The sequence below is a fragment of the Camelina sativa genome, chromosome 15 (assembly GCF_000633955.1).
Source record: "Camelina sativa cultivar DH55 chromosome 15, Cs, whole genome shotgun sequence".
NCBI lineage: Eukaryota > Viridiplantae > Streptophyta > Magnoliopsida > Brassicales > Brassicaceae > Camelina > Camelina sativa.
In genome coordinates, this window is record NC_025699.1 from 6,052,794 (window position 1) to 6,064,300 (window position 11,507).

General features: G+C 36.4%; 3 protein-coding genes across 3 annotated transcripts; 1 reads left to right on the forward strand and 2 right to left on the reverse strand.

Annotated features, from left to right (window-relative positions):
* Positions 2,443–5,322, reverse strand: LOC104745608 (serine/arginine-rich SC35-like splicing factor SCL30A). The gene is made up of 6 exons (XM_010466899.2): positions 5,177–5,322; positions 4,509–4,673; positions 4,125–4,202; positions 3,278–3,445; positions 3,031–3,165; positions 2,443–2,930 (listed from the first exon to the last, which is right to left on the reverse strand). The coding sequence occupies exons 2-6, from the start codon at positions 4,652–4,654 to the stop codon at positions 2,666–2,668; spliced, it is 792 nt and encodes a 263-aa protein (XP_010465201.1). The 5' UTR covers positions 4,655–4,673; positions 5,177–5,322; the 3' UTR covers positions 2,443–2,665.
* On the forward strand, positions 5,752–7,858 carry LOC104745609 (60S ribosomal protein L7-4). Its single transcript, XM_010466900.2, has 7 exons — positions 5,752–5,829; positions 6,378–6,559; positions 6,661–6,758; positions 6,847–6,904; positions 7,003–7,082; positions 7,173–7,275; positions 7,468–7,858. Exons 2-7 carry the CDS (start codon positions 6,380–6,382, stop codon positions 7,681–7,683), a joined length of 735 nt encoding a protein of 244 aa, XP_010465202.1. The 5' UTR covers positions 5,752–5,829; positions 6,378–6,379; the 3' UTR covers positions 7,684–7,858.
* LOC109129068 lies at positions 7,954–10,776 on the reverse strand. Its single transcript, XM_019236655.1, is given in 5 exon segments — positions 7,954–8,330; positions 8,892–10,084; positions 10,663–10,679; positions 10,682–10,738; positions 10,741–10,776. Coding segments are annotated over 5 exon segments (1,554 nt in total). The 3' UTR covers positions 7,954–8,079.

The window sequence follows — 11,507 nt, forward strand, 5'->3', positions numbered from 1 at the left end:
TTAATTGTTTGAATCCTAATTTATTGATTTATTTAATATTTCATAATTTCCTGAGAAATTCCCTAGGCCTAGCTTTTTGATCTCTTGAATTTACAACAGTCTTTAATATTAATATTTTGCATTGCTTTTGTTTTAATTTAATTTAATCTGTTTAGCATAATTGAAAAAACTCTATAATTTATTGTGTAGATTTGAGTCCTTGTGGAATTCGACCCCTAAGTACTGCAGTGATCTCTTAATTTGAGAGAGTAGCTCTAGGGTTTAATTTGAGCATATCAATTCCATCGCAAAATGCCGAGATTACCTTCCGCAGAATGTTAATGACTTGCTCCCAATTTTGTCGGGTCGAAATCACAATTAATGAGTCTTGTTGCGCTGAATGGCATATTGGGCGTATCCCATGTCCAACAGTTCGGATTTTATTTAAAGAGTTTTTTAATAATTCTATCACATTCAAAAAATTTTCTTATTATATCTACCACATTGCATAGCTGCTTTATGAAAATACCACATTGATAATATAAAATGATGAAATTAACCTTGACTATTTTCTTCATCTCTTTTTGTTAAAACTTTGAAAATAAACAAAACACATGCTTTTTAGATGTCATGTCTTTTCATCTTTTGTCAGATTAAAATAGTCCCACATTATAATACTCAACTCTTTCTTCCTTCCTTTGTTTCTCTCGTCATTTCTCAAAACAAAAAAATCAAGAGATACAAAAACATTTTTTTCTATCTTCTTATGCTAAAAATCCCAAACCCAGAGTGTGTTTCTTTTTCTTTTGCAGTCAGAATATAGTTTAATAAATAATAATGTCTACCATGTAAATAAAAAATTGTTCACATTCTAGTAGAGGACAACTTGTCGAGCAAGTAAGTGTTTAGAACTTTTCCACTGAAGAAGATTTGAGGGATAGTATATATATATATATATATATATATTATGTTAAATAATACAATCAGAAATGAGTAGTTATATAGAATATTTGTTTTCTATCAACTAAATGAAAAACTATTCACAACTAAATAGAGGACAATTTTTCTACTGAATACAAAATTGTGGACAAGTTTTTGTATTCAGTTATTGAATTTGTCTATTGTTGCATTTGAACTGGTGGACTACTTATACGCAAATAATTGTCTATAGTATTTAGAAAGTAGATAAGACATTTGTCCATAGATATAGTCTACGATTAGACATGTCCATAGTATCACAAAATTAGTGGACATGATTTTAAAATGTTGTCTATCAATGTTCATAACATGTCCACGACGTATTATTTGATATACGAACAGTATGGAAGAGATGAATAAGAAAATAAAAAAGAAATAATTTTATATTTTATCTAAATATAAATAATTCTGTTTGTGTTGTGTCATAAAAAAGGACATTGTATACTATTGTCTCGTGACACGAAAATACTGATGCATTATTGATTTTTTGTTAATAAATGAGAGGGTATTTACGTATTTTTAAGTATCTATTGTGGTAGAACAGACAAAGAATTTTCTATTGTGGTAAAATAGAAAAGTTTATACTCAAATGTGGTACTCTCAACAAAATTCCCTTATTTAAATATGATCTTGAATCGAAAGAAAAAAAGAAAGAAAGATCCGTGAGTTTGCTAATATCATGCATGTGCATGACTTCCAAATGTTATTAAGGGACTTCGAAATGTTTCTTGGATGCTCTAGTTATTCTTGAATTCGACAGTTTCTTTTCTTTCATCAACAGTGTAAACTGAAATATTGTCACACTATTCTGAAATTGATATTTTGGAATTCCACTTCAGTTTTCGTATATTTGTTTTTTCTTAATTCATTAAAAACACTCAAAAATTGTTTCCAAATTTTCTCCTCCACTGAATTTCCACGTCGTGCATTTAATTCCAAGCTACGTGCTCTGCTGGAAAACTGAATATTCAATGAAAATACAGAAACATGCGACGACCAAGACTTTTGTCGGATCAAGACAGACTCGGGACAAGTCAAACGGAAGCTAGCCTAAAATGTTAGTATGTGGCTAAAAGAACATAATCGTCAATAACACTCAAACCTATGACCAGACTTTAAACTTGTAAAATAAAATAAATTAGTACAGTATATGATTTGGAACGAGAGTATTATCAACGAGTCAATGACTTGTCCCAGGGTTTGGATTTTGGAAGAATAAAACTTCCAACGTTTACCAAATATTTATTACTATCTTTCAGAGAAAAAAAATATAAGAAACCGTTGTTAATCTTGGCGTTTTGTTTGAAAGAAAGAAACAAAGCTCTCTTCATTGTGATGCTTTATGGAGGAAAAATATAATAGCTGGAAAGTGCCAAAAGGCCGATTCAAAACCAATGGAGCGTTACGTCAGAAAAGCTCCCTCATTTCCTAATAGGACCATCTTTCACCATAACAATATTAGATGAGATCTAAAAAGATAAGATATGACAAAAAACCACACTCTATTTCAAAATCCTGTCTCAAGATGATCCATTGATCAAACACATAAAGCAAAACACACAAATAGCACTACAAATATCTGTCTTTAAAACTTGTCTAAACAAAGCTTTAGAGTATCAATCTAGTAGAGGCAACAAAATATCTGATAGAAACAGAATTTAAATCTCAAGAACTCAAAGAGTAGAGAGATACAACATGATGTGAGTAATCACTGGCTAGGAGAACGGTCTCCATTTCGTGCAGGGACTGGGACCGGGCTCGGGCTCCTGCTCTGCCTAGGGACTGGGCTTTGGCTCCTGGCTTGTTCAGGAGTATAGCTCCTGTTTCTTCTTGGGCTCCCGCTTCTTCTAGGGCTTCTGCTGTGGCTCTTCACTCTCCCAGGACTTCCACTGCGAACCCTTGAGCCATTATGGGGTGGTGAGCGGGAGTATGACCTCTCCTTCTCGTATCGTCTATCGTGAGGTGAGACAGACCTGCCATAATACAGTTGGAGAGTAGAGTGGTTTAATCCATCAGAGAACTGTAATAACATCTGACAATATGAAATTCAGTCAGACACGCAGAGCTAGTTACCTAGATTGATGTCTTTTAGGGGGAGGAGAATTATAGCCGCGGCTACGTGATCGTGATCTACGACCACCACGACGAGGGGGAGGAGAACGAGAGTACCGAGGAGGAGAACGCCTTCTGTCATGAAACCTGTTGCTCCTACAAACATGAAAAAGTTACAAGTTAAAATCAAGTCATCTCCTGGGAATGTATAGACAAACTGATCCTAATCCGGTGTCCCATGTTCAAAGGAGGAAGAATCTCAATTCACCTTCCACCACGATCCCTTGTTCTCATTTCAGTTGGCTTCTTCCGGTTTTCTTCTGCAAATACAACAGTCAACTCACGACCAAGAAGAAGAAAACCATCCATGTTATGTTTTGCGTCAGCAGCATCAGCAGGTTCCACATACTGAATGAATCCAAACCCCCTTGGATCTCTGCAAAAAAAAAATCCAAATAAACAAAACAATTGTCAGCCTAGGAACTAAAAACACAATGACCAAGGAAGATGTACAGCTTTGGCGAGAAGCCTTTTGAAAAAATTGGCCTTACTATCTCCTGCAATAGAAGCCATCATGATAAACATGAAAAAAAGCAAGCACTTGCCTGCAAACCTTGCAAGTTTCAGTATAAAGATGACTTCTTCAAGACTTGATACATCTTCAAATTGAATTCAAACCCAACTTCCTTCCAACCTTCACTACCATTAAGAACATCTTCCAAAGAACTCTAATTACTTCATTGGTCTCTTCAATTCTCTAGATTCACTGTTAAACCTCAACAACTTTAATAAACACACTCGAAGTGTGATCGAACATGAATCATATCACTGTATTCTTTCCCTAAAGTGACTAGAAGAGGATGATGTTCTAGGTGTACTATACCTACTCACACTGGAAATGTTTCAAGGCTCCAAATATGATTTTTCTATCAAGAAATTTAGAAATTTTCTATAAATCTAACTAATTCCATGAGCTATAGATGTGATGTAGATTCACAAAAAAAAGTGGTTTACGAAGCAATGAAAACTATTAAAAAGAGACACGATCTAATTAAAGCAATGTACAATAATCCCCTGGTTGTTCAAACATTCAATGTCTTACTGAGCATGCTCACCCAGTATAGTAATCCCTTGGAAGGTAGATGTCCTTGACAACACCAAACTGCTCAAAAGGCCTCCTGAGGTCTTCTTGCCTGGAGAAAAGAGAGTCAAGAGAAAACGGAGTCAACCTATTGCAAAGATCTGTGACATTCTTGTACCATCGAAACAGAAGTTCACGCATGAGCTATATCTAGAAATGTTACGCTTTTACATGCTTCTAAATACATTTTTGTCACACAAAAAGAGCACCCAACATATGACGCAATGTACATCAGCTTTTTGAAAGCCTTTCACGCAAACAAGCAAATCTGGAATCACAGAAACTTACAAAGCCACATATCCCATTGAAAAGATACGATCCAAATAGAGGGAACTAGATAAAGTAGTAAAGAACAAACCTGCAATCATGACGTAGGTTGCGAACCAAAAGACTGGTAGGGAGATCCCTGTCACGACTCCCACCATATCGTCCACGAGGGCTAGGGCTGCGGCCCCTCCTTCCATAACCCCTCGGTGGTGACGGAGTGTAGCTTCTTCCCCTCATTGACTCTAAACTTCAAGTTCTATATCAATCAAGAAACCAACAGAAACTGAGTTATAATAAAATGAGTTATCAACAGAAACGTCTCAGATATGATAAGATGCTTAACATATAAGAGAACAAGAACACTTCAAAAGAGCATAAAAAAACAAAAAATTGAATTCAATCCAATAACTTGGGCCATGAGAAAACATGTCAAGTACTAACTTTTAAGCTTCTAAGGAGCCATATACGCTACCCAACAACGAAATCTCTACCAAGATTACAAATTTGAGAGCAATTCGATAGATATGGACCTAAAAATTCGATAAAGATTTGAACTTTTTATGTTACCAGAAACGTAAATCTCCGATTCATTAACTAATCCACCACACCCGCGAATCCATGAATATATAAAGGTAATAGGAATCGAAACCGGGAATAAAGGTAAAGGTCCTTCCCGCCGATAAAGTCGGGATAATGTAAGAAGAATAATAAGAAGAAGGAGGAGAAGAAGAAGAACAGATAAGACATCGAGAAGCTTACCTCAGCTAAGGATGGTGATAAGAAGAACGGCGGAGAACACCACAGAGGGAAACGAGAGACGGAGAGTAATAGAGAGAGAAGAGTGAAACCTAGTTTTCTTTTGTCTTGGTTGGATCTTATGGTGTAGAAGGAGCCTTCGGGGTCAATTAGGGTTTTTTCTGCAATTCTTTTATTTTAATTTTTCGTTTTTTTTTATGTTTTGTCACCAAATCCTTTCCTTTTTTCTTCTTTCTCAACTTTTGCCTCCAAATAATTAGTTTTTACGCTCATACTTTTCTCTATATTACATTTTGACCCCATTTCTCGTCAAATTGACTTATTCTCATCAAATGATTCATACATCTTTGAACCTTTTTAACATATAACTTGAAAAAGTAATTGAAGGAAAGATAAAAAAAATTATATAATTGACACTAATGTAAGCTTAACAAAAAATTATAGAAAAGGGTAGAAATATAATCTAGGGTCTTTTTTTGAGCAACCAAATCATCTGAGTCAAAAACAATAGATATTGTGATTCTAAAGGGGTTTAAAGCGCAAATCATTATAAAATAAAACACTATAAAAAAAAAGATTTTATTTTTCAACTTTTTTACTTCGGTAACGGCCCTGCCTCCACTCTGTTCTACCGCCGACGACGTTCGTGATCGCCGGTTAGTCTTTCTTCTTTCTCTTCTCCGTCTCTACCTCATTGGAGAACTCAATCGTGTTTCCAGCTATGTGTGAATTGGTCACTGTTAGGTGTTTAAGGAAAGCTATATGTGTGTTTTGGTAGTGTTGCGGTTTTATTTTGGCCTAAACAGAACAACGCCTGTGATCTAGCTATTGGATTAGTTTATATAATAAATTAAGAGTCTTAAGGCTCATAACCACTGTGGTAGGATGTAATTGGATCTATGTCTTATAGACCCATTTCTTAAGTTTGTATGACAATAGAGATGGATGAGGATGATGCTAGTAACGAGGTGTAACCACTTATGTAACGCATTTCCAGTTAATTCTATTATGTATAGTTCTTGATTATGCTAAAACTTTCACTTATTAGGTTTCTCTTTTGCTATTTAAAAGGGCTGTAGCATTTGGTTTTGTTTATGTTTTTCAGTTTTCCTCTCCAGGAAAAGTGTAGCCACACCAATTGGTTATTATACCACTAAGATGATTATGTAATCCAAGTTTGTTCTGTGGCTATTTCATTTTACAGAAATGACTGAGGCAGAATCCAAGACTGTTGTTCCTGAGTCAGTGTTGAAGAAGAGAAAGAGGGAGGAAGAATGGGCACTCGCCAAGAAACAAGAGCTTGAGGCTGCCAAAAAGCAGAATGCTGACAAGAGGAAACTCATTTTTAACCGGGCCAAGCAGTACTCCAAGGAGTACCAGGAGAAGGTATTTTTTATTTTCTTCTAATTCAAGTTTAATTTGCTATTTTTGTCTAATGTGCGAAATGCAAATTCATGGAGAGTTTTGGCTACTTGTTTTGGCTACAGGAAATGGAGTTAATCCAGCTGAAGCGTGAGGCAAAGTTGAAAGGAGGCTTCTATGTTGACCCGGAAGCAAAATTGCTTTTCATTATCCGTATCCGGGGGTAATGTGATCTTCTATCTCCCAAGTGTGATGGATGTTTTACTTCTAGAACTGTTTTCTCATTTCTGTCTTTGTTTTTCATTCATCAGTATCAATGCCATTGACCCAAAGACAAAGAAGATTTTGCAGCTTTTGCGTCTAAGACAGGTAACACAATCTTATGATGAGAGATTTGCACATTTAAACCAAATTTAAAACTAAAACAAAAAAAGGATCGTATCTGACACTATGATACTTTATTGCAGATTTTCAATGGTGTATTCTTGAAGGTCAACAAGGCAACCATTAACATGCTTCGCCGTGTTGAACCCTATGTGACCTATGGGTACATCTCTTCTCACTTACAACATTTTTAAAACTTTTCCATTTAAGCCTGTTAGTCTTACCCATGGGAGGAAACTCTTGTTTCCCTCAGATACCCGAACTTAAAAAGTGTGAAGGAATTGGTTTACAAACGAGGTTTTGGAAAGCTTAACCACCAGAGGATTGCCTTGACAGACAACTCCATTGTAGACCAGGTGAATACCTTCATCATGTCTGGTCTGTTCATATTAGGATATGACCAAAAGTCAAATTTGTTGCCTTTTCTCCCACCCTTAATTCCTTAAATATTGATGCTGTATCAACAGTGTTGGATCAAATTGGTCTCAAAGATTTGGATTGATGTTAATCATCAAAAGTATTTATATTCTCCTATAACGTTGAATCAGGGGCTAGGGAAGCATGGCATAATCTGTGTGGAAGATCTGATCCATGAGATCATGACGGTTGGGCCACATTTCAAGGAAGCCAACAACTTTTTGTGGCCATTCCAGTTGAAGGCGCCATTGGGAGGGATGAAGAAGAAGAGGAACCATTACGTGGTAGGTGGAGACGCCGGAAACCGCGAGAACTTCATCAATGAGCTCGTTAGGAGAATGAACTGAACCGTAAGAGTTTTTGCTCTAAAACTCTAAAACTCCCTAGGAAACGTTAACGTAAGACATCTTTAGCTTTTCGGTTGCTTGTGACAAACCAGCAAAGTAATTCACCACCATGAATACTTATCTTGTATTGATTGGTGGAACATTATCTCTGTTCGGATGGAAAGTTAAAAACTGATGCTGCCGTGCAGGTAGAGTAACCAATTCTAGTCTGCTACAAAGTTAAAGATTCCAAACTAAACGTTTTGCCTTGAAATTAAACTCCTACGAAACATCAACGTAACGGCGGAGTCCTAAATTTTGATATTTTTGAAGTTTGAAATTGTAAGGACTCGTCAATTTTTCCTTTCACTACATGATGACTACATCGACAGACTTGCATTGCATATAGTACATGACTCATTTGGTAGAATGAATACAATTGATAGAACAGAAACATACATCATCTTTTGCGTTGAAAACTTGTCTGTATTGGCAAATACGGTGACATGTATGACAAATCGGTCTAGAACCACCATTGTTTGAAGCAACTTCGACCTCGAAACCACTCACTTTGATCCTATGGCCAGATTTCAAATAAGGGTATTTCCCTAAGATGCAGTCGACATGTACAGTGGTGCAGCAATCAAGGCAGGAGTAGCAAAAATTCGCTATGTCTATTGTTAGCGTAGATATAGGAATATCTTTGATTCATGTATATCCCATATCATTCGGTGTATATTCGACCTTATCTTGTACCATACACTATATATATCTTATGAATACAATCTCTCCTAATCACGGAGATTCATTAGATTACATGGTATCAGAGCTTTTTCACTAAAAACTCGATCCTCATTTCTCCGTCTTCCTCATTTCTCTTTCGATTCTTTCATTTTCTGTTTCTGTTAAACCAACTAGGCATATTTGGCTTGTCCTACATCATGTCGGGACCATTGACAACCGCGACCGTTACCGCGACCGTTCCCGCGAATGATAAGCCATATGGAATCACTCAGATCCGGGCTTACATACCCATTCAGCTTGATCTCAAGAAGCTGAATTATGATGTCTGGCGTGAGCTCTTTGAGACTCACTGCAGCAGTTTTGGTGTTCTCGTCCACCTTACGGAACCCTCTGCCCCGTCTCCTGACGATGCGAAGCAGTGGAAGGAACGCGACGACCTTGTGAAGATGTGGATCTACGGCACCGTGTCGGAGCAACTTCTTGACACCAATCTATGTTTTCTTCACAAATCTCACACCACCACTTAAGTTGCTCCTCAGATCTCTTCGAGTAATAGTTCTTACCGTATAGAGTGAGTGAGTGAGTGTCACACTTGTATTTTACCAATTGTGGTAAATTCAAGCATTTGAACTCCAAGGGGTACCAGCAACTTTCGTAACATTGTGCTGCAAACCTTGAAGATTGAGTGCACCCTACACAGCTATAAATAAATTCATCAAAATATACTGCGAGATAAAGAGGATGTTTGTGCGTACTATGGTGGAATGGTTCCGCAAAAGAAGCACACTTGACATCTATTTTAAACCCACAATCTTGGCTACACTTGTACATGTATCCGCAAGAGCATTGGTTACATACAGTGCAAGTGAAGAACCCATTTTCGTAGTTCATCGTGTCAACATGTATGGTTAGCGGATGAATATGTATCGCATGTTCCATCTTCCGAGGAAGACTCGCACACACGTCGTGGAGAGCAAAGTCGCATTGCTTGCAACCTAAGTAACTACCAAATTCAATTGGAAGGATGCAGGCTTGACATACTTGTTCACTTTCCTCCTTGTCATCTATATCTAGTCTCATTAGGTCATGTTCATGGCTAAAATGGCGTTTTGATTTTGCATCTATTTCCACCAACGCCGCAAAATCAACTTCAGAGTCAATCTCTTCTGGTACAGGTTCAGGTTCTTCTTCAAGTTCTTTGCCATCCCACACATTGAAAGTAATTATACATGTTGAATGGACAACATAATTACATGTTTTATCAATACAAGAGTATCCTCCATATCTAGCTTCAACATGATCACGACAAACTCCACAAATGTTATCGCCATGATCATTGATACGAAGATTGTGAGAGAGACGATGTAAATGACGTGTGATCTTTATAACCTTTGGTAAGTATATACAGTGTCTATGTACAAAGAAATCGCATTGCAAACATCCGTAATATATACCTTTATCTTCCCTCCCACAAAGATCACAAGGAACAAAAATCTCTCTACGAATGAAAGTTAGAGTATGCTCATGAATCTTTGGATAAGTTATTGTGAGACAATCCTTGTGGAAATGGGATCTACACTCACGGCAATAATATGCTGAAGATTCAAAAGAAACCTTACTTTTACACAAATTGCAAATTGCTTCTCTAGATTCGCATGGAGATTCTTCAAATATGTGTCTAGAGTGGTCAGATTTGTAATACATTACGTACGGCGATGTGATTTGGTAAGAGAAGGGATTTCTAACTTGATGTATATAGACTATATAATCGAATCATGTCGTATATATATATATATTAAATATATATATATATATATATATATTATTCTCCTTGTATAGGTACACGTACAAGAAAAAGAGGATATCGATGGATGCTTGGGGAATAAGCTAAGTCCATAACAATACTTTGTACGTGGACTTACGCCATTGCAATATTTTTTCTTTTTTTTGTCGAATGTTCTCTATCAAATTCTAGACAATCCGTTCGAAATCTTGATTCGGTTAGTAAAGAACAAGAATATTACTTTCTTTGTCTGTAAAGGTTTGAGGAGCCATATGCTAATCTGAAAATTAGGGTTCCAAATTGTCATAGGCCCAATATGTGCCAAAGTTTTCATTGGGCTAAAATTAAAAAAGATAGTCCATGATCAGTTCCATGTTCCTCTGCTTGACTTGTCTCTCCCCTGTTTGAGAATTGAGTCCCTTGAAATTAGTAAAAACTGCTGATATCATCGAACAGGTAGATTATATCCAAACACATTTACTAAATGTTGTTTTTTTCTAGATTCGAAAACCAAACAGGGCTAGTCTTTGTCTCAGAAGATCTCTGACATATAGAGTCATCATGTTTCTAGTGCATAACAGATTCATGCACGCGAGCATGGTTATTGAAACTGAATCGTTAAAGAGATTATTGTGTCAAAAAGGACTAGTGTTATAAACTTATAATCCAGCTAATATTCTGCCTAGTTAAGCCATATCATACAAACTTTGTCTCCAAAACTAATCACAATGCCCATGTGGCTTCAATAGTGGCTCTCATTTATTAACTAAAAATAATTCCCCCAGATCTTATTTTCCGTAGTACCTTGTTGCTGCATAAGTGCATTTTAGTCTCCGAACCTGTTCACATTTATGACATTCATCTTTTTTAATGACCTCTAGTCCAAAGTACAGCTAGTTGTACTTGTCTCTGGTACATTCACGATAAGGAGGAATCAGAAAAAAAGGAGATGTTGTTATATTCAAAAATTCAGTTTACTATTTTACTTCCTTGATTTATTTGGTAGAGTTGTAATCATGAAGATATATTCATCTCCAAAGTGCAGAGTAATCTTGATTTTTTAGGTTTCTAAATCAAGAATTTAAGATAGTATGGTAGGTGAGGATGAGATATCAATGCATCTGACTTGTTGATTTCGTTTGGGTGACAGGTAAGTGTCGACGATGACAGGTGAGCTATGCAATACTAGAAATGGCTTATGATTTTCGAAACTTGTTCGAACTTCCCATGAACCAATGAAAACTCTTCTCATAGAGACTCAAACACACGAAATCACACATATAATAAAAGAAATATGAATAATAAAGATCATAAAGAA